The 23,818-nt window shown below is 44.7% G+C and overlaps 1 protein-coding gene across 13 annotated transcripts in view; it reads right to left on the bottom strand.

The window, feature by feature from the left end:
• The window catches only part of EPHA5 (EPH receptor A5), a 198,401-nt gene that overhangs the window by 19,159 nt on the left and 155,424 nt on the right, over positions 1-23,818 (bottom strand). For 8 of the 13 annotated variants that reach the window (XM_087735579.1, XM_087735580.1, XM_087735577.1 and 5 more), the window contains 7 exons: positions 17,397-17,462; positions 10,452-10,519; positions 8,903-9,028; positions 7,680-7,865; positions 3,194-3,255; positions 2,166-2,375; positions 196-345 (listed from right to left, as the gene is read on the bottom strand). In XM_087735579.1, coding sequence (XP_087591705.1) covers positions 196-345; positions 2,166-2,375; positions 3,194-3,255; positions 7,680-7,865; positions 8,903-9,028; positions 10,452-10,519; positions 17,397-17,462 — 868 coding nt within the window. The remainder of the gene's footprint in view (positions 1-195; positions 346-2,165; positions 2,376-3,193; positions 3,256-7,679; positions 7,866-8,902; positions 9,029-10,451; positions 10,520-17,396; positions 17,463-23,818) is intronic. The other 5 variants (XM_087735581.1, XM_087735582.1, XM_087735578.1 and 2 more) reach the window with 1 other exon arrangement.

Raw genomic sequence — 23,818 nt, 5'->3', positions numbered from 1 at the left:
CACAGCCTGTTCTGGGCTGCTGCTGCAAAAAAAGAGCATCAAATGGGAGGATCATTGGATCGTTTTTGTCTGGCATGGGGGAGAAAAGCCATTTTTACAGCGGCTCTCCTCTTGTCCCAGTCCTGCCTCTCTGATGGCAGAATGAATGCGGCACCCTCAAAGTCCCATCACGCAGCAGCTCTCGCACGTGCTTACATCTTGGTTTGTCATTTCCCAGTAAGGCCTCTCGCCGTAGGACATCACCTCCCACATCACGATGCCGTAGCTCCAGACGTCGCTGGCTGATGTGAATTTGCGGAAGGCGATTGCTTCGGGTGCTGTCCATCGGATGGGGATCTTCCCTCCCTAGATGGAACAAAAAGGAAAAAAACTCAAAAACCAGATTGCAGAGAAGGGCAGAGAACATGCAAAAGAGGACGAAACAGCACTTTTTAGAGCACCAAGGGATGTTATTTTCTCTCTGGAAAGAGACATCGAATTTTAAAGTAAATCTGTTTGACAGCATGGGGCCCCTTTCCACATTATCTCAGCCCATAAGCATTTGTAGGCTGCCTACTAATTGGCTGTCCTGAAGGTTTGTTGTTTGAATGCTGGGACATGTATAGGATCAACATCTCAATTATGTTGCACGGGTTGGTAGGGGAATACAGTTCCTCCATTTCTGAGAGTGAGCGGGGGAGGAACAGACAGCTCTGAAGCCAAGGAAGACTTTGATCTAACGAGGGCTTCATGCAAATTGCTGCAGAAGTAATGCCCTTTTATTCTTTCTTTCTTTCTTTCTTTTTTTTTTAATGCGGTCCCAATCCTGCCAAGACCTGTGTAGCGGGCACGGAAGTCTGTGTGTGCAAAGACCAGCCTGCTTGGCCTCTGCTGTGGGACTGAAAATGATACCACAGCTGTCAAATGTGCTTTGCTGTTTCCTTTTCCCCTTTCTACCATTTTAGAAATCAAACTTCAGACCAGCTCTGAGAAGGAAGAGGGGAGGGAAAAGGGAGTTTGGATTAAGGAATACTTTTCTCATAGGCTTTAAAGAGTTGTCTCCCTTGATTTATATCAAAATATATTTTACCTGTGAAGTCCCTTCCTCTCAGTGTTGAGCTAAATATTGGAAGGTCTCCCTGAATGCCCCCTAACAGCATTTGTTATTGAAAAAAGGTAGAATTTGGAACACATTTTCAAAGCAGATTTCAAAAAGTCCCTTCTTCCAATAATTATTTATTCACAGGCTTATCAGTGCATGCCTTAAGTGAGGGGCCAGATTCTCAGCAGTGCCAATTAGCACATGGCAGCACATTGCAGCCGCAGCAGGGCTGGCTGAGAGCCCTCCAGCCTGCAGGGAGGCTCCGGTCCAGCCGTGCACCGAGCCCCATCGCGGGGCCGTGACTGCCAAGAGCTGAAAGGCTTTTCCCACATCTCCACGGGAACTGGGAACGTGACTCAGAGAGCTCCCACCATCCGTAAAACAATACCCTTGGAAAAACACGCTAATAGGACACGTCCAGGCATGCCAATCACTGCCATGAATATTGGAGGCTCTCTCCAAGCCTATGCTGCTGAGGATGGGTCCTGTCCAACCCCTCTCTGCAGTGCTGGGACCACGTGGCCTCACACTGGGATGGGTGGGCTGATGCCCTGGAAAGGATGGATCAAGCACTGAGGTTGGAGCAGGCTCTTTCTCAAGTTGGGGGAAATTACCCTCAACAGTGTAACGTTGAGGGCAATGTGCGTCATTTGCAATGGGCATTACACGCTTATCAATATTTTAAAAGGGTCCAGAAGACCACAGCTTACATCTCTGCATGGGTACCTAAGCAAAGCACTTGCTCTTGCTCTTGCTCTTTCCTCCCTTTGGTATTCACCAAAGAGGACAGAATAGAGTTGGGAGCGGCACCTTTGCAAAGTTTGCTATTTGACTCAGATGCCCAACATGAACTTAGAAGTTATTAGTTAAGTTCTGCCTTATTTGGCCATCCCCACTACAAAGTTACAGGCATTTACAAAATTAATCTGATAACGATTAACTGGTAACACATGTCCAAACCCTCATGCACGGTTTAGAGGCTCTGGATTTGTAGAAACCTCTTTGCTAGAGAGCCTGAACACCAAAATGTGCCAGGGAATACATTTTTCTTGAGCTCAATCAGTTCGGTATCCTCATAACTCACCCTGGTAGTGTACGCGGCTTCAGGGTCATCTTCTAGGACTCTGGAGAGGCCGAAGTCTGACACCTTGCAGACTAAGTTGCTGTTGATTAGGATATTCCTGGCAGCCAGATCTCTGTGTACGTAACCCATGTCAGACAGGTACTTCATTCCTGATGCGATGCCTCGCAGCATCCCGACCAGCTGAATGACCGTGAACTGCCCATCGTTCTTCTGCAAAAGGAAGGAGATATTTGATCAGCTGAGAGTCTCTGCACCCTCAGCATTGCGTGTGCATGAATAAAAATGCAAAGGCAAGTCTCCAGGGAAAAAAACAGTGAAATTAATAATTCATTACTCTCATGCTCTGACCACAAAGCTTTTCAAAGTTTCACTGTTTGGATTAGGATCTCTGGAGACAAAGCTAAGGAAATGTAGTTCTTTTAACTGGAGATCAAGGAGTGAGCTATTTCCACTGGTGACTGATAAAGAGACTGTGACTGGGAATGAACACATGTAGTTATGTGTATAAAGGCACTGTGCTGGGCTGTCTCTGAGTCAGCCAACTGAACGGCACCAAATTGCATAGAAATCATACCTGCTGAGGTCCACATGTGAATATTTGGGGATAGGGGCTCTTCCTTATGTTGCCACACCACATTTCTAACCACTTCCCCTATCCTCCCTTCTCTAGCTCTTACGTTTCATGGAAAAACTCTGACAAGTCTGGGGTTTGCCATGATGCAGTGTGGATGTGCTCTTGAAACACATCAAATTTTGCAGGGCAAGTTAATCATTTCCATGCAGCAGACTGCCTTCTAAAATAAACATAATATCCTCCAATTTATTCTTATCTGTTTGTATCAATGCACAAACCAGGTCCTTCATGATGCTGTATAAATATAGATCAAACAGACAACTGGGCTACTCCTGCCTCCAGAGAGCATCAACAACTGGACGAGCACCCAGCAAACATTTTCACTGATATTAACCATCTGCAAAGAACTCAAACTTTAACCAAGGTCCCCCTGGAAAAAGGATCTAAGTATTACCTTTAAAAATGTATCCAGAGAACCGTTCTCCATGTATTCCGTCACTATCATTACTGGTTTGCCTGGAAAAAAAAGTACATGAGTTTGTTAGCAATTTATCTAAAAAACATGAACAATAATAAAGTCTTTTTGTAATGTGTCTGAATGTGAGTATACAGCCATGCAACAGTAAATCTACACTGAGACACTGCTGTCCCAGCAGGATGACAATAGTTTTTGCCAGAATATATGTAGAAATAGGGGAATTGAGGAGGAGGGGACGAAAAAGTAATCCCATATTATGGGTGGGGTACCAAGCCCTAGAGTGTTTAGATGATGTTTGAGGAAGAGGTTGCAAGCTGAACCCAGGCAACCTAGGCACAACCTTCTCCTCGTCTCTGTGAACAAGCTGAAAGCTTGCAGAGGCCAAGTTGCACACAGCGACCTCTTTGGACTCCTCCCTATAGCTTCAACACCCTGAAGTAACAATGGGAGCCCCACAGGAGCAACCAGGATGATCTGAAGTATCTATCTGAGCTTGGTAGCCACCAAAACCAAGACCAGGAAAGGATGGGATTACATCCCTTGTAATTCAAGTAATCTCATGTGACTACCCTTGTAAACACATCTGGAAGTAAGAAAAGGAATATTTATGCTGCAGAACAAAAGCCAGTTAAGTATGGAATGAGTGCAAGTGGAAATCAAAATAAAAGTTCTTAACAAAAGACCTGGTCTCCTATTGTTGACAGGGATAATAATGTTTTTCCAAATCCATTTGATTAATTTTCATGCCCGAGTCATTTTAATGGTAATTATATAGTTTTTGCTCAGTTTTTATATCTAATTTCTCGCTAGCTTGCCACAATGACATAGCAATAATTAATGTGGTGTGCTCCAGCTCTTGTAAATTCAATGAAATCTTATAAGAACATGTAAATTATTTTTTATTTAAATCAATTTCCATTAGCTAGCATGAAGCACAGACAAAAGAGGAGCTGTCAATTATTTATAAAGTGCATTATAAATGTCTTTCATAGAAATGATCAACGAGAGCTGCCGTGTGTCATAACATGCGCATGAACGTAAATGCTCCTAAAAGTCGGCGCATGTTCTACCATTTAGATTGATCTTAATCTTCCCACTTTCCCATTACCTTAACTATTTGCCTAATTTACTGCTTAATTATCTACATAATAAAGGCAATTGTGAACTTGTCAATCAAAACACTCATTGTTGTGCAGATACTACCTTTGCAGCTTGAGGGACCTGCACTGCTTCAATTCTTTTAAGTTAATATCACAGCTACTGCCTGAGCTTGAAGCTTGCCAAAAGTATTACTTTTGATATGAGAAATGCACCTCGGGGCCATGAAAAATATCGTTGAGTCCCAAACAAAATAACAGGCCCCGTCTTCAAGGATGACAGCTGTCTGTCTATGCACAACATGGGCTGCGTGCAGGAGGGAGGAGAGATCTTGGGTGATGTTGCTATAGGTTGGCAAACACGTCAGTGGCTAAGCAGGGAAGAAAAATCCCAGGTATATCTAAATTTTTTTAAAATTTTTTGTTTTTAAACATTAAACCCCTGACTGTAGCATGAGGTCCCTTATCTCTGACATTTCAAGGCAGCATTGAAGCGAGACTGGCATCTCGTTACGCCACCACCCTGGGGGACCTCCTTCAGACTCCTGCCTTTGGTTTCCATCAGAGAAAAGAAAATACGATTTCTGGCACTTATGTTTCATTATCTGACTGCTGCAGGTTGACAGTAATTGTGGAATAAATTACCCCATATCCAAGAGCATGGAAATAAAGACACAAATAGAGTAACTTCAACAAAGTAAATTAAAAGTAAACATCGGCCCTTCTAAAGTGCTGGGCTGATTCTCCATGTCAGCAGGGCTCCCTCCCGCTGGCATTACCGGGCCATAAAATGTGTGTAGATGTCATTCATATCAATGTACTAACGCAATGCGCACACCGTCAGCACAACCAACGGGATGCGAATGAAAACAGGACCGTCATTACCTTTGTAAAGCAGAAATAGCTAAGGGCTTGTCTGCACAGCGACAATGAAGATGATTAATCCAAATTAACTAAGGTGTGCATTTGAACTAGATTAGTTAAATGGTGTTAAGCCCCTGCGTGTATATTCTCATTCAGAATTAAAAATGGCCTAATTCAATTTAACTTAATTTACTTCCAAAGTAAATCTTGATGCAGCAAAGATATTTTACCCTAAAGATCTGAATCTATGATAGGTCAACGACTAAAACACTGAAGGGAAAAAGAAGTTAAACAATACTTTGAGACAGCAGCATAGTTTGGGATTCATAAAGGTTGTTTTTGTCCATTTAAAAGAAAAGAAAAAAGGTGGGAAGGTACTCCAGGTGCCCAATGGAAAAAAACTTGAGTGCAGTAAACAAGGGGTTACCGAGCTGATGAGGAGCTCAGGGTGCACGTACCTCCCTGCATCCAGACTCCAGTCACTCCAAGTCCAATTTAGAAGCAAAGCTCCCAGTGTTTCCATGGCCTTTGGAGCAGCCAGCCATTTTATATACAAGGCAGCTCACTAGGGAGGCACGTCCTCTCTAAAAGTGGGATTCCCACCCATCCCCTGAGGCCCCAGCAGCCAGAAAGACTCAAGCCCGTGTCAGCAGCAGCTTTTATGGATGTACAATCGTCACTCGCTTCCTGCCCAATATCCCACATCCCTGCAGGGCTAGAAATGGGAGCTTTTATGTATTAAGAGCTACACAAGGTGACCCCGAGAGATTTTGATATTTATTCAATTTGGGGGAGAAACCTATCTTGGTTATTTTTTTCCTTTTCTTAAAAGTTTTAGGAAATGCAATTTCAAGGAAAAATGCAAGAAAAGGCTGTTGATTGCAAAATAGCATTGATTTTGAGTAAGCTATAAGGATATGAACAGGACAAACAGCTAGCGTCTCCATACCTTCTCTATTGCAGCTCTGAAAAAGAACTAATTTTGGAGACGCTGCCTCTGATGAATGACAAATGGTACTAACAGCAGCCACATGGCCCCAAACACCAGCATTTGAACAGTAGTAGCTAAGCTCTGACATTACCAATTGTGAAGACAAGAGATGAGACAGCCATTCACACTTGTGAGGCTGGTGCTTCTTCAGCTAGCAAAAACTTCCCCAAATCCTTAAAATATATCTTAAAATAAAGGAGCAGACGTTTACAACAAAAAAAAAATCCTTGATGTAAATAATGTAGATCCTCCAAGGCTTTAAAATGGAAGAGTGACAACACCTCTGCACCTTTCCCACAGCCTCAGCACAGCACCAACAGCCAGAGAGGCTTGGGCTGGGCACGTTTGGATGTGCCGTCCCTTCCTCTGCCCTTATCTTTAATGCATACAGTAATTTGGAGAAGAACTGGGCTGGGAAAGTTATGGAAGGTTATTTTGCTAACTGAGCAGTCAGACCTCAGTAACTCTCATGCTGGGATGTTTTGCTGGCCATTTCACATTTTCCCCAAGCCCTCAACCCCTGTCCTAACCTATATGCCAGCACCAGGGTCAACTACTACCACGGGCATCACTAGCAGATCCCAGAGGGATCTTGCCTTAATCGTGGTTTTATGCAGTCCTGTCGTCTTCAGCTACACTCCCATTCTTCTTCCCTGCTTCTGGAAAGCAAAACTTCAGCTAACTTCTGTCCTTGCTCACATCCCACGTGATGAGCCCCAAGGCTCAGCACTACCCTCCTGTGGGCTTTGCTTCAGTGGTTTCTCAAAGTATGATGGCTGGAAATCATCAGGGGTTGTGTTTTGGGTTTTTTTTCCCAGACTCTTGGTAGCAAAATCCTCCCCATTTCCTTGCCAGCGAAATTGCTTCCCACTTCTTGGCACATCTTTGCTCACCCTGGGGCTCATGTGGTTTAAAAAGTAAACAAATAAAGGCAGGAATAAGAAGTGAGGCTGCTCAAAAAACTTAGCAGGTGGCTCGGCATCGCTGCGTTCAAAATGGTCTTGCATTTTGCAGGTGGTAGGTGCTGCTGAACTACTTGCAAGGCAGAAGTCAGGCAGCACACTCCACCGGCATTTAGACATCCCAGGCTTACTGCTGTCTCCATCACCCACCAACTGCCTGAGGCTGGCCAGGCATATCATCTCCTATTTCTGTCTCATTTAAATTTGGGCCTTTGAAGAGGGATTTTCTCTTAGTCCATGCATATTATGCCTTGGTGAGGCAAGGTTTGCAGAAGGAGTTAACGTTGTTTATCATTTTAGCCATTATCTATCCATTCTAGCTGGAAGAACGACAAAATCCTTGTGGCACAAACCCCCTTTACAATGTTGGGGAACCTGTTCCTGGCTGGACCTGCAAAGTGTGACATTTCGGGAAAGGGGATTTCACTCGTTTTTGAGAAATTATGAAAGGCGCAGTCAAAACACAAGTTACCCAAGTCTTCCTCCCCTAACCAACTTTCCCATCAGCCAGAGTTCAAGGACAGCAGTCCACAGCAACTTGTACCTACTTTTTGTGACAACGCCTTCCAGGTGGATGATGTTGGGGTGGTCGAACTGCCCCATGATGCTTGCTTCTCCCAAGAAATCTCGCCTCTGTTTCTCCGTGTAGCCCACCTTCAGGGTTTTGATAGCCACTGGAAACTCACGCTTACCCTGCAGCTTCAGCCGCCCACTGCAGACTTCCCCAAATTCACCTTCAGAGAAAAACCAGAAAGAACGGGATCACAGCATGTCGAAGGAATGCACGGCGCACGTCTGTCTACAGCACGCAGCCCAGCCCCTGTAGAGAGCTGATCAAAAGCACAGTGCTGTCCTGCATTCATGGATGTGGAAAGCTGAACATCACAGTGATGACCACCTCAAATAGCCAGTGTATCACAAGACAAGTAATTCATAAGCACAAGAAAACTGGGAAGAAAAATGTAATTTTCCTATATTTAAAGAGCTATGCTCTATATTCCAGTGGGCTTTTTCCTCATTTCATGTTCTTGTCTACTAGATGAAAGAGTCCTGTCACATCCTATATCATCGCCCTGTGTAGATAGCTGTAAAACACAAGCCACTTGCTTCTCTACCTTCCTTTGGTAAGTTAAATAGATGGAATGCTGTTAGCCTTTCACAGCAACATATATTTTTATAGACTATAAAGCCTTTCCGATTTTATGACCACCTTTTTAAAAAAGTAACCCAAATGGATTTTTTCTTTTTTTTCTGGTGAACAGTAAATTACCTCCAAAAACACAATTTCAGAGGACAGAAAATATTCCTAAGGTTGGATGCAAGTCCAAAGAAACAGCTTAACTGGAAAGAAAACAGGAGTTTCTTCTTTTAACCAAGGAAGTTAAAACCTTTGGACTTTGGTTTGTGCTTTTTTTCTCTCCCAGATGACTTCTTATTCTTAATTTTTGCTTCGAGACTGACCTTAATGGGGGAGGAGAAAACGGTTAAAATGGTGAAAAGAACCTGAAAATTAAGTGACTCATTTCCCTTAGCATCCATCAGAACAACTCAGCTTGGTCCAAACGTGACCATTTTCTGCTGTTTTCAGTTCAGTCCCTGAATTTCAAAACTGCAGACTATGACAGGTTTGTCCCAAATTTCAGCTACAACATGCTCCCCACCACTTGCAGGGTACCTAACAGCACAAATATTTCACGGCCCTTCCCAGATCTCTCGTGTTAAGGAAGTCAACCCTCCACGCTGCTAAGGGTCATGAAATGCATTTCCATACCAGCTCCGATAACTCTTTCAATGGTTATGCACGAAGCTTCGATTTCCTTAGCAAACTCGTGGACAGCTTGATTAGGGTCCTCATAGGTGTGGGGGTCAATGTAGGTCCTCACTCCAGGCAGCTTAACTGCAAACACAAATTAAGAGTGTTACCAGCACATGGCATGACAGACGACGAGCAATACCCACTCCTGTCCCTTGCACCCTGCTTTGCTGGAAAACATTGCAGCAGGGAAACCTATTTCTATGGGAAAAATGAATAGCATTCTTGGAAAACAACATTTAGTTTATATGCGATGTATGTGCAACTTCATCCTATTTAGAAAAGCACACGATAGTGCTCAGCTGGAACAATGCGCACCTAAAAATCCCTCTCGGTGCTGCATAACGGGCTGGTCTGAGGTCTGGTGCAAAAGGATCCCTTTCTGGATCTGGAAAGGGTAAGCCAGGAGGAAAAGTACAAAAAGCAAAATGATAAGGGAACAACTTGCAAAGCAAGTTAGATGGATGGGGGTTGATGGAGAGCTGCAATAAATTATGCCCTACCAGTCACATATTAACTAATCAATGGCCACATTATTTCAGACGGAGTTACTGAGATTTAAATGAACAGAATGTTTGCAGTACAAAGCCTGTGGGTTGTACCAGTATAAATAAAATCAATAGCAAGCTTTTTCTCCAGGACTTGAGAGGGGAAAAAGTATTTTCATTTTCCGTATTATAAGTTTGTTTTGACAATCATTAAGGCTACTCACATGAAGAACTGCTCATCAGTCTAATAAGACAGCTACGTTACACTGTGGCTCTTAATTGATTTGCTTCCTGCTGCCTTCATTACATAGCACTAATGGAAATCTGACTTTCACTCAAGATGCGTTTGCCTTTTCCACCCCAAAAGGCACCTCGCTGTTACCCATCCCCAGATCCCACAGCACTTGATGAAGGAAGGCTTTTCAAACACTGGCTCTGAATGTATGGAAGGACTGATAATAACCATGAGATGTACTTCTAGTATCACCGCAGAGGTTTTTTGTATATAAGGGCATTAATACAGCATTTCTGAAAGCTTCCTAGGAGCAAGAAGTAGGCGTTATTCCTCACGCCTCTGCAGAGGCATCCAAGGCAAAGAGTAGCTGTGGGACTGATCCTCATTGCTGGCTGGGGTGGAGCGAGGGTTTCAAACAGGTATTCTGGACTGACGTGTCCAGACCACAAAAATGTGAACTTGTTATGTGCCAGCCAGGCGAAATTAATAGCACCTTGGGTCACACAGCAAAGAGCGAACAGAACAAAATGGCTTGCTAGAGAGACCTGCTGCAAACCCACAGGTGTGAACAGCTGGGCACATATAAGGACTGTTCAAATGGTCAATTCTCCATGGGGCTTAGAGCAGGAGCAGGTGGGGACTTAGTGAATAACAGAACAAACCAAATTCTTCCGTGAATTGCCAGCAAAACCAGATTTTTTTTTTTATAAAAACACTGTCATTTGTATTTTTCATTACCACAGAGAGCCAAAAACACATATATACATGTTCGATCTTTACTCACTGTGGCCGTTATGAAAATGCATCTTTTCTTCTTCTGGATCTTGTTTAGCCTTGCTATAGCCACATCGCCTGGAAAAAAAACAGAAGAGCGTTTTTGCCTCTGGTATGGCAGAACCCTGCTCCTTACTTCAAATCACACAAAACACAAAAACGCAGAGCAGCGACGAATCCAACCTCTCTAGTGGCTGTATTGCTGCTGTCCCAGTTTTAGCTCATCAAACTACTTGCAGTTTCCCTAACGGGATTCAGGGCCCAAGGCCCACTGATTTTCAATTGGACTTGCGCTTCCAAATCCCACAGATGCTTCTGAAAAACTCCACTCTACCATACATGTAATTTAGCTATTATTAAGAAGGAAAAAAAAAGGCAAGAACAGGAAGGACGATGGAAGGGGAATGGGATGAAACATTAGAATTGCAGAAGCAAGATCTCCTGGACCGCAGAGCTTTTGCAGGCACCATGTTGTATGTATTGCATGCTCCCCTTCATCCACTGGGCATTTGCACAGAACTTTAAATTTTGACACTTTAGAAAACAGCCTTATGTAAACATTAACACCTTATACACATGCAAAATGACGGGTTGAAAAAACTCAAAACCTGTTGCCTCACTGCCTTCAAGGGTCTCCTTGCTCTCTTGGCTCTGATGGGGTTTCCTGCACATCTCTCTCTACTCAGGGGAGCTACCATTCATGCAATCCCCTCTGCTCAGCAGCAATAAAGATGGAAGAAGGCACGCAGTCACTTCCTGACCTATCGTGCTCCCATGTCAGCACCAGGCAGTGCTAGGATGCTGCTGAATCCCACCATGGAACTGCAAACACAGCCGTATGGGAGCTGCATCTCCCCCAGGGCATCCTCCTATTAGTCTTTGGCTGCTTTTCCCTGACTCGTCCCTCACCCTTCTCACTGCTTCTCTAGGCAATGTTATTGCATTAGCATTAACTGGCTGCTTTGGTGGCATTTTTGAGACCTGCTTCACTTAGGCAACCACTTAGGAAATTACAGGGTAACTGCATAGGCAAGGAAAACTGCTCTATACACACATACACATACGTTTAAAAATATGGGACGAGGTATGCATGATGTACATACCTATGCCAGTCTTTCCAAGGACCTGTTACAATAACTGGATACAGCAACTAGATCATCCTTAGAGCAAACTGCATGGACACGAGACAGAGGGACACTCCTTGGCAGAGTGAAAAACCTGCAACGGACACCTGCAAGCCAGCCAGCACGCAGTGGGATCGCGAGCTGGCACACCTCAAAGAAAGCCTCAGGTTACCAAGGAGCCACTTAAAGCTGAGAAACTTGGAGTCTTCTCTTCTATTGCCCATGATTTTTGAGACAGGGAGATGTGAGCACTCCAGCATCACTCGCAGCAAGAAGGAGCATACAATTAGCAGAAACAAAACTGCAATTAGGAGGAGGCAGTAATAGGCATCTGCATGAAACATGTCCTCAGCATGAAGTCCTATTACAGGGAACTGCTGTCTGCCTGGTTGCAAGGGGCCAAGCAGCCTTTTGGCTATAGGATTTTGGCACCAGATTTGTGAAACGATCATGATTACAAACAAAAGCCCCAACACAACAGGACGCACGCACCACCACTGAGCTGGCCCCAGCAGAGCTGGACACCAGAGGGTCAAGGAGGGGAAAAGCAAGATGAGCTCCCGAGGTTACTCTGGGGAAGGGGAGCAGGCGCGCAAGCTTACCTTGCAGAGAAGGGGAGACCTGTGCCAAGGGGAAGAGGAGGAAAAAACAGACTGCAAAGGTTGTGCAGGGGAATGGATCAAGGCAAGGTGCAGAAGACAAGGGGGGAGGCTGACAGGCGGTCAGGGGCACAGGCAGGGAAATGACAGGGCCAATAAACAGGTCACACTCGATAAAGAGCCAGGCTATCCATGCAGGGTGCGATTTCAGCAGCAGTGACGAAGCTAAGACCATCACGCTCTGAATGCAAAACCCATGAGAGCGGTAACGAGGTGCCTGGAGACACGGCTCAGTTATCCACGTGTCGGTGCTTGTCGCCTTGCTCTAGCAGCAGCAGTGCCATTTCCCAAGATAGGGTCCTGCCTGATTTAACTCAAAAACTAAGTACTAGGTGTACATGGAGACCCTGAGAGTAAGGGTCATTTCAAAGCATGTTTTGTTGTTCACAATCCCTGGGTGAAAATGGATTCTTCTCCTTCTTCATCATACTGCCTCCCCCTTTAAGTATATAAACTAGAGATATGAGTATCAGCATCAGTTCCCACTTCTGGCAACCCCGATTTTTTCTGCTGCAAGTTGCCAAAACTTACATCAGTTTTCCGCAGAAGTAATTTTCTGGATTGAGGTGTATAATGCATTTTTCCGCTTAAAAATACACAAACATTTCAATTCATCCTTCTACCAAATGCACATATACAAGATTTCTTCCATTCACCTTTTAGAGCAAATGCCCTCATCTCCTCCTCAGGTTTGGAGTACTTCACCTATAAATAAGCTTTTCTAACATTATCCTTTTTACTGCCTGCATCTCCTGATTCTTTGACCATAAAGAGGCAGGAGAGAGAAATGGGGAACATGCCATCACTTGCATCCAGTGATCCAAGCACACCTTGATGCACAACGGTCCATGTTTTACTGCCCAGGGACACACTCAAAGGGCCAATGCAAACCAGTTGGCTCTGGCTGTCCCCCTCTCTCGAGCTGGGTAACACAAACGGCAGCACATCACATTAGCATACAAAATCAGGCTCTGGGACCCCCAAAGCATTGTTAAAACAAGCCTCGACAAGACATGCCACAGTGAAATGGCAGCCAGTAGACTGCAACTCTCAAGCAACTGTTGGGCATCACTAACAAAGCTTGCAGCAAAACCTGCCTGTTGCAATCACTTGTGCCCTTTGCACACTCGCTTTCTTAAACTACCCAGAGAAACAAGCCATGTACCTGCTGACTGGGGCTAAACCACACTTCTTCCATTCTTGACCTTCAGATGTTTTAAATAACACACACAAGCATTTTTTTCTCCTTTCTTCCCCAACTAAATACTGTAAAAATCTGCTATTTCAGGTTAACAGTCCTGACTCACTATGTGAATCTTACTGGCAGATAAAAGTATCTAAATATTGTGGATTTGTAATATATTTTGGGGGAAGAAAAAGCTCCCACTTGTTTGTGAAATAATCCATTTCTGCATGTGCATTTGCTCTTCATATTTATTGGAAAAGCTGTGAGTCAAAAGCCTGCTGATGGAAGACTCATTGTCTAGCTTATTGCCATTGTACAAACCATAGATTTCCTATATCTTTTCTATATCACGTACAGCAAAAGCATAAAGATCCTGACGCTCGCTTCATCTCCCACTGAGCTGGAGACACTCAGCCAAAGAGTTAATGTAATTCAGCAGCACACCTGAATCTCAGCTCATTTACTCCTGTTGTGGATTTGTCCCAGTTTCTGTATCTAGAAAGGAGACGTCTTCCTTGCACAGCTCTGTGTTTTTCAATAAAAGTATCAGAGGAAAAAAAAGTGAGACTTTAAATATTCTTAAGGCATCATGTCTTATTTAAAAACTACTTGCAGATTGGCAGGCAGCTCGTAAAATATTTATGGGGCAGATTATAAAAGTGAAGTTGTAAAATGATCCCTATATAGGTTTATAAAATATAAAACGGACAGGTAGACAGATGAAGAATCCAGCTGGGAAACCAATGCCCACTGCCTTGCATGGCAGAAGCCAATTCACAGAGAAAAATCCTTCAAGAAACGAGGCAGGAAGACACTTGCTCTCCCCGGATCGATGGAGATACTTTGCGTCTGACCCTGTGCTTTGGGGTGCCCTTGCTGGGTGGTGTGTGGCCCCTCGGCCACCTGAGGCACCCCCAAAAACCACAGAATGCCCAAGGGAAGGAGTTTCCATCTCCCTAGCTGGGGCCACCACTCTGGTCACAACCCAGGCAGGACACAATCAGGGGACTGTGGAGCTGGACCGCAGACATCCAAGCTCTAGGCAGCAATGTGGGAGAGTCTTTATACACTTTTTTTATAGGCATAGGCCAAAGCATTTCAGCACACAGCCAAGGCGTTACGGGAAATGCACATGGGGACAGCATTTAGACATCCCTGATGAGGAAAGGGACCTCACCTTGCTAGGTCCAGTCAGTACCATCGAATGGCTTGTGCCCCGAAGCAGCATGCAATCTCCCATCCCAGTCCTGCAGAGATTTATACAGGTATTTAATGTCTGAAATATGAGATAAATGAACTCTGTGTGCTTCTCTGAAACAGAGACAAAATGCCACTTGCTTTTCAGGGGTGAGACCTTCACTCAGATGCACATCTTTCACAATAAACAAACTTTGAGGAATTCATCCAACCCATCTCAAGCTGGGTTTTACAGGAGGTTTGCAAGGACTGCAAGGTTGCTGTTTACAAGGGGTTAGTGCTCATTTCAGACTATTTATTCCAAGATGTGAAAGCAATAAGGCTGCATACGTGTTGCAGGGCAGGACTGTGTTCCACCCAGAGGAAGAAATAAACAAACATGGATCCGTCCATCTGGCCAAGATCCTGTCGCCTCAGCTCATGTGTGGAGACAATAACTTGTTCAGCAAATTGTTTTATCCTGGATAAACAACACCGATACTGAGAGCCAGAGGCAAAAGTCTACCTCAAGCGACACTGGTCCGTGTTCAGCATTTGCCTTTGCTGCTTGCAATCCTAGAATATATTCAGTATCACAAAACCAGGGAATACTCAAGGGACAAACAGCTTTTATACTGGAAGTTGTTTCCCATTTTTCTGTTCACTTTCCTTCTGATTTTTTGATGTCTATAAGGAGTTACTTCTGTTGTAGTGGACCAAAATTTCACATGGAGCAACTTGGAGCAACCCATACAGGCTGGGAATCTGACTCATTCAACATCTCTCTCTGCTCTCAAAGTCCTATAATTTGGAGAATGGGATCAAAAGAGCAGTAAAAGGTCTTGAGATGACAAGCTAAGACCTTCGGCTCAGTTCAAAGATACACTAGAAGACTGGCCTGAGAGGAACCAGGGCAGGTTCCCTTCCTAAGGGCTGCAGGCTCACTGTCTTCTCAGTTGCTTTCCCAGCCACTGCCATCCCCCTCTACAGGGTGCGACCCTGCCTTTGACCTCCGATTAACTTGGACGCCTTACAAAGGAAGTTTCACAATTCCAGTAGCAGTATTTTTAGCCTTTAGTCTTTCCCTGCCTTTGCACTGAATGACTCTCTGCTTTCCTAAACCACCGCCAGAACAATTAAAAATAATTTAAACAAGATATCGTTTCCCCCGCTCGCAGGAAGCTCCCTCTGAAGCGATCTCCATAAATCTCTCTAAAGAGGTTGTCGTGCCTTCCCATAGCACAGACGGCGGCGTCTGTGCCTTGAAGTCACTTTTCCCATTTGCCCCTCCCAGCTTGCTGCCACGTTAGTCTCTCCGCTGCTTAAGAGGAAACTTGCAGAGGGTGTTTTCCAGGTCAGCCAAGTTTTTCCTATGTGTCTCTCTTCTTCATAGCCATCCAGTCCATTGCTGGTCTTCTCTGAGAAGTATTTTCCATTGCTGCCAGTCTCTCTGGTTGGCGGCCTTCCTGAGGACATTTGAAGCATGACTCCCAGCAAAGGACTTCTCGTGCACTGGTGGCACAGGCACGACAGACAACAGAGGGACTGGGAGGTTTTCTTTTAGTACAATCATTGCCAAACTGGTGGCTTGCAAGAACAACCGCACATACCAGAAAAACATTTTGCAGCCAAACACTTTTTGCTGAGCAGCCTTGCTTGCTAACGCTGCTCTTAAGCACTCAAAAGTCACAAAAACCAATTTAAAGACTCTCCAACAGGAAAAAAAAAAAGCCTTCTGCTTTAGGGCCTTTGGGATTTGCATTTGCAAACTCCTCCCTCATTCAGGCCTCTGTCAGAGCCAAAATACAGCACTAGAGAACCCAAAAATGGTCCACCTTGGTGACTGCTGTGCCTCACAGCCAGGGACTGCACCATGACCCAGCTACCACCACACAAAGCCTCAGCATCCCCAGAAAACACAGTAGAAGAACTTCACACCTCTCGCCCAGCTATACTCCAAAACCTTCCCAGTCTTAACAACGCACGTGGGACGTCTCAGTGCTCCTATGGTCTCAAACAGCTATCTGATGGGGACAGTGATTTCATGAGTCTCCTAGGAGGCTCAGGAAGATCTCTGCCTGCACAGATTACAGCTGATTCAGAGACCTAAAACACATTTCCTTTGGGGAGCAACTCAACTCGCATCCAGTCAAACCAACAGAAATTAAAACCACCCTTCCTTTGATCAGTTAGAAAAGAGGGGAGAATACAAGAGAGCAGAAACTGGTGAGGCAGCCCAGATGGTGGCAGAACAGGGCAGCATGCAGCACGACACGCAGCTCTCGACACCTGCAGAGATATGTCCAACGCTGCTGGAGCATATCGTTGGCAAACAGCATCATGTCATTGCTGTGTATGTCATACACTGACGTGTATGTTGATGACATACAGTTCATTTCACTGACATGCATGTTACGTGCCACTAAATACCTTTCCACTCCCGCCTTCCCCCGCCTCCTTTCTGGGGGCAAATTACCTCTCCCGGCCCCTTTTGGTGACAAGAAGCAGAATTTGAAGTGTCCAGCATACATGATGTTTTATTGTGACACTTGACATTGCTGGTGCGGTGCCTGGATCTATCACGGCATAAAGTATCAGGTTTTTTTCCCTGGGACCCCTGCTCTTGCTGGAGACACACTCTGCTTCGGGTCACGCTATTTCCAGTTGTTGAGATAGACAAGCTGGGTGCAGAGATCGGATGAGAAAGCGATTTCCAGGCCAATACAAGAAAGGGAGGGACAGGCAGACTGTGCACAGAAAACATGGAGGGAGGACACGAAACAGGAGCCAGCACGGGTGGGAACACTGACCATGTTAGGCTCGGATAGGCAACAGCACGCAGAGAAGAAGCCCACCCACAGCCATGATCGCAGCAACTGAAAAGCAAACAAAAAGGCCCACAATAAGGAATAATCCCACCGCCCTGGCAAGGTGCAAATACATTTGCAACATTTTTATATGCACTTCTTCCTTCTTATTGTAATTATTATTTGGACCTTAACACTCTGGGCTGCAAGAATTTCATGGCATGTGCTACTGTTGGTGAAAAACGCCTTGGGGAGAGCGTATAGATCCTGGTCCTGCAAAGCAATTAACCATGTGCTTCCCATACTTGAGTACCACCGTTAGGATTAATGGGGCCACCCATGTGCTTAAACTTAAGCACCTGCCTCGGAGCAGGCAAAGTGACTTTTTCCACAAGCATGTGTGTGGTACAGTTACAATTTCCTTAAAAAAAAAAAAGCACTGGATGAATGCGAGACCTGCTTTTATAGACCCTTATGCATGTACTCAACTCACACAGCCCTTTCTGGGTCTCCTTGTATCAGTGAAGCTTTGCATGCACATTACATATCTGCAGAAGCAGGATCTTATGCGTCGTGTGAGAGCATTCAGCCTAAATAAACTCAAAATATGGTGAGTTGAAAGGCACCGCGTGCATCCACAGCTTGCTTTTGAAGGCTGCCGAGCCACTACTCTAAGTCTAATCAGAGTATGGGTTCACCTGGCATCAGTCCGTAACCCGAGGCTGGCTGCACCTCAGTAATTGCCCTTTACCCTTGTCAGAAAACTTGCATGGACAATTCTTCTGTTACCAAATCTATTAAGGTAATTCATCCTGAGAAAGAGCATAGTGCAGAAGAAACAATAGGAAGAACTTCAGTACAGTATACAAGCAGGAGCCCAACGGTGCAGACATACTCTGGTTAAAGTCAGCTGAAGATCTCACTCACCATTTCTCTTCAAACCATCATAACATGTCGTTCTTGAAAAAAAATTATGCCCATCAGATTTTTATAAAGTATAACTTACAATGCCTAAACACATTAAAATAGCCTATTTAGACAAAATTAACATTCTGCAACTGCACTGCCTTAAATTATGATGCAAAATAACTTCAGGCATGCAATGATTTACAGAATTATATACTGGATTATGTGCTTACTTAAATTAGAACTGGTGAAGAATGTCTCTCTAAGCTCCTTTTGCATCAGCAAAACAACTTGCTAATAACATTTTCTAAACAGTGATGCCAATATTTTTTACTATAATTGACAATATTTTCTATTTTCGTAATGCCCCAGCTTGTGCAGTCATACTAATATGGAAGCAACTCAGCCTTCACTAAACCTCCCCATTGATTCAAGTTAACACCAGAAGTCCAAAACCCAAAAGCACACAAAGGGAACCCAAGCATTATATATTTTGAGTCAATTTTGCCATTTTTGGGGTTTAACGTCACAGGATTTGAGCGCAGGGAACTGGTACATCTCCAGAAGATCACTGTGGCCGTGATGACTTAGCTTATATTTTCGCTAGGAGGCCCTTTCTGTCCAGGCATTTTCTAACAGTTGCTGCCGGCAGACCTTCCCACACCACTCAGCATGCATAGTCAAGGTTCTTGAAACAACAGTTCAATTAACCTGAAAAGCAACCACTTCCTTAAAATGAAGAGAGCTCGCTGTTTTCTTAAACAAAGAAAAGTCTTTGAGCACCTCATCAGCAACTGGGCTGCTCTGAGACAAAATCAGTTCCCTGCACTGAATGCAGAGTGCTTCAGATCTCACTCGATCCCTTTATGGGGAGGAAAAAAATGCTCAAGTGCAAGGGAAATATGCCTCAATGCAGCCTTACTCCTGCACACCCACCACATAACGCTGTGCACTGAGGGTCAAAACACTCCGAGGCGTAACATTAGGGGAAATCTAAAGCTCTTAGAAACAAACAAACTGGATCAGCAGACAACAAAATTCACTTTCCAGTCCCAGGAGGACTTGGATAGGTAAGTGAATGGACTACTTGGCCTGAACAGTTAGGTAGGACAAAGGAAGATTTATTACTGTTCATATTAAAAGGATGGCTTGATTTGGCAGATAAACTTCAGAATATAAAAATCCTGAGGCAAATAAAACTGGATGTTAAACTCCAGCAAACCCACCCCTTATGGCCAGCGCATTTGGGTGCTGATGTCTTCTAGGAGGGGCAGAGTTTCACCGTCTCCTTGCTCCGCGCAAGGCTTTCTCGGTCTCAAAACTGAGGAGCTGAAGGCAAACGCTTTCCAGACGAGATCAAATGCTGTGGCAGGATAAGAGATCACCGCTCAATGAAATACGCCTGGACCTCTCCAGGGTTTTAAGATCTTTAGCCAGCAAGCTGACCTGTATCGGGGAGGAGTCAGAGTTGAACCGAGCACTGTATACATCAAAATTATCTGCAAAGTCTCCTCCAGCCTCACTGAATCAACCAGCAGACTACGAGGAGAGCTTGTGTGGGCTAACCCCTGGCTCCAGCGGGTGGTCAGGAGCTGCCCTCCAATCTGCGACAGGTTAACAGATGACATGTCCACGTAACGGTGAAGGTTATTGAGAAAACACCTGCAGCGTTAAATCGCCTTTGCTGGGAAAGAACGAGGCGCTGAGGTGGCAGCATCTCCAAAAGCCAAGCTGGCTCGAAACAAGGTGTGACTTCTGCTTCAAGCCCTGGCTTCAAGGAAAGGGCTGCAGATGGGCAGAGACAACTTAGAGGAGCCTGGAGCCGCAGTGGCACCTCCTGGACCTCCGTGGCCTGCTGGCACTGCCCTGGTTCTTGGCTAGTCCAACTCTACCGCTTTCAGTTATCTCAGGCACACAAAGCCGACACTCCTCCAGTTCTCGCAAAAGTGACCCCCACAATGCCTATGTGGTTTCCAAACCCAACTGTTCAGAGAGCAAACTTTAATAAACCTGTGCTAGGAGGACTTATCAACACCCTTGGCATCGTTTCAAACCCTGGGCTACATGCTTTGTTAATGAAATGTATATATATGATGGGCCCCAACAACTGTGCCTGCAATCAATGTAATTAGTTTACCACAGGTCTGCAGATGACCCAGAGAGCATTTGGAGTTAAACTACATTTCTAGTGGCTAGATAGTTCTCAGAGAGGCTCTGCCATATATAGCTGCGGCTTTTAAGAGTTATAAGTTGAAGACTTGGAGTCACGATAAATTAAAGCCTCGTTTGTTGCTTTTAATAAGCTGCTCTAATGGGATGTTCTTTAGAGGCTTGCAATTAGAGACTGAAATACTTGAGGGTGCCTGGGAAGATTTTTCTAATCCTTCACACAGCCTTGAGCAATGGCAATGATTGCTTCCTGCATCTTCAGGTCAGGAGGCCAGCACTACACCTAGCACCTCGTGAGTCAACATGCTTGTTTCAAACACCAGAGGAGCAGCATTACACACCGTGAGCTGCTTGGAATATATTCCTACTTTGCCCAGAACTATATGAATGTTTAAGGAGTCACCTCCTCTTCCTGCTGAGCTATACCTAGTTCACACATTAAAGCACATCTCTGCGCTGTTCAAGAATAACTGAGAATGCAGAAGCCCAAGCAGACGATATCTATACAATCACTATGGGGAAGCAGAACAACACTTCCAGGGAAAGGAACTGCACTTGGAAAGACCTCTGGCATTATACTTTGCTATGTCTAAGCCATAAGAAAGTACAGATAACCTTTTTTCTAGGTAAGAGGCCAAGTGCCACAACATGGCGTGCCCCCAGGAGAAGTCACGCTTCCTATTTCTAGCATCCAAAGCAAGGTGAAACATCCACATATTCAGAACTGCAGAGGGACAACAGTCTGATTTTCTTCTTCATCCTCTACTCAATCCACAGCCAAGACACTGTAAAACCCCATTTCAGAACACTACATATGCATGGGGCTTTCACCAGTGCTCAGCAGGAGCCTGGAGCTGCTACCACTGAAGTCGGGCTTCATTTTCAGCTTGAAGGGCAGCCCAGTTCCCTTCTTGAAGTGGAAACGGGACTTGCGCAATGCCATCAAACACATCATCTGAATGAAGGCGAGGAGCTTTCGTCACTGACTGCTGCAATCCCCCACATTTCCCCTGCTCAGACAAAGCTTACTCCAGCTGCTTATCTGTTCATGATGGTCTTCCTGCCCCATTCCCTTGGCTGCTGCCAGAACAAGTCAGGGCAATGCGTCATGGGCTTGGAGTTTAATTACAGATTTGGTCAACTCTCACCTCCTGTCTGAGCCAAAGTCATCTGAAGGCAGATCAGCCTAGGTCCCTAAACCCTCCCTGAAACTGTAGCCTCTCAGACTGGCTTGTGGAGCCCAGTGTGTGTGCACAGAAGTACTAAGCCAAAAGGTGTTTAGAATAAAAAAGAAAAAAGGTGTTGGAGCAGCCAAATCTGCCAATCTGATCGAGGCAGGATGCTAGAGATGGGGACTACGGGCAGCAGGTTTCCTCACCAGCCCTGGGAAGGCATCACCCTGTGCAGAAGGGTGCACTGGAGCACTTTTTTTTCAGAGAGGGATCTTGTATAACAATGCCGCTACCGCTCCTCTCTGCCAAAGAGCAAACAGCCAAAGAGCAAAGAGGCTGTTAACATGACGGAGGTAGTAAAAACCTTGACCGGAACAGGACCAGACCGTGCCTGCTCTTGGTGGATGGGAATTTTGACTTGGCAGAGCAATAGCTTCTCCAACAAAATCCTTCCTCTTGTCAGGTGAATGGCAGGGAATATTTGGCAGCAGGCAGCATCATAAAGTGGCTATAAATCACAGGAGACAATGTCCTGTAGGAAGAAGGAAGAGCAGGCAAGAATGTAGAGATAAAAATCATTTAAAAAGTCACAACTAACAAAAACTGTGACTCATGCTGGAAAAATTCTCTCTATGAAAAACGTTATCTACAAACTGTGTCCCGTTTCCTACGGAAATATCGAAAAAGCAAACTATTTTAAGCCCTGACACATCTTGGAAAATAGGATGGGGGGGGGAGATTGTGGAAAAATTAATCCATTTTGACCTTCCACATTGTGGAAGGTTGCAAACGCTGGCTCAGGACCTAGGATATACACCACAATCCTTTCGCCCTCTCTACTCCCTGGAAGTCACTTTTTAACAAGATGCACATATTTCTGTCCAGAAAGTAGCCCTCTGCCACCGCAGGGGCTGATATTTAAAAGTCTAAATCAGCTAAGGTCAAGGATGGATACTCTGGTGCAGAAGCCTCTAATTGCCAATACCCAGGTGGCAAGATTTGTCTTTGCTTTGTCTTTCGAAGGCTAGTTCCTTGCCAGAAAGAGACTTTCCATATATGTACGACACAGGGTGAGGGGCAGTTTTTGTTGCTTCAAATATATATATATATATTTTTAAGTTCTATAAAAAGCTCCCTCCGGTTCTTTGAAAGATCATTCGAGATGGAAAGGTCATCCATAATGCGTAGCTGGCTATAAATGCAGATGCACAGTACACTTCTTAGTTATTTTGAGCAGCTTTTGCAAACATGTTCAGCATTGACCTAATAGCATTCCCATTTTACTCTGTAAAAGCCCATGCCATTGTTTAGTGCTACAAAGCTCAAATGCTTGGGGTCTGGAGGGACCAGCAGTGTCTTAAGACTCACCCCAAGACCCCATCAGTTTTGCAAACAGGGCTTAGTTTGAAAGACAAAAGAGGGGGAACCGCTCTGGAGCAGAGGGTCTCCTTCCCAGGCTGATGCAAACCTGGCTTCCTACCTCGGTTTGTAGGAAGAAAGGGGCTGATGCCACAACAACTGTGGCATCTTATTGCTGCTTGCAAGATGGAGCATAAAGATCTTTGCGACTGGCATTGTCCAATACAGACTGTAAACAAAAGTCTGTAATGATTTTGGTTTAATATATACCTCAATTAGGAACAACGATGCCAAGCAACATCTAATTCAAGCATTGTTAGGAAAGCAAAATTTATAGCCTTGCTCTATCCGTAAAATGCATTGCGCTTTTGAGAAGAACACATAACCCTAACAAAACAAAGATAACAACTCCGTGTTCTTTAATTCAATGCTTGTAGCTGGTTTAATAATAGATTTTCAATCCACTTCTCTTTTTTTGCTGAGACAACTACGGTCTGATTTAGTGAATCTCTTTGATTTGTAATCCTGATTGTTATATTATTAATATGCCCTTGATGCAAAGAGTGGGATAACTTAAAAAAGTGATCAGCTATTTTGCTTGGTGGCATTTATGACCTTGGTCAGAGGACGCATTATTTACAGAAAGAGTTTTCCCAAGCATCTGCAAGTAAATCAGCTCTGAAACGCAGCTTAATTGTTCAGGGCAAAGTGCATTGAGTTTCAAATTCCCAGGAACCTTCAGCTTCAGACACAAAGCGCATTTCCACAGATGGACGTTGGCATGTGGAAATGCCACCGTGACTACCGTTCAGCTGACCT

The sequence above is a fragment of the Nipponia nippon genome, unplaced genomic scaffold, assembly GCF_047370975.1.
Source record: "Nipponia nippon isolate SJK-2023a ecotype South Korea unplaced genomic scaffold, ASM4737097v1 scaffold_6, whole genome shotgun sequence".
Taxonomy (NCBI): Eukaryota; Metazoa; Chordata; class Aves; order Pelecaniformes; family Threskiornithidae; genus Nipponia; species Nipponia nippon.
Note: the sequence above shows the minus strand (reverse complement) of the source record. Positions and strands in the feature narration are given on the sequence as shown.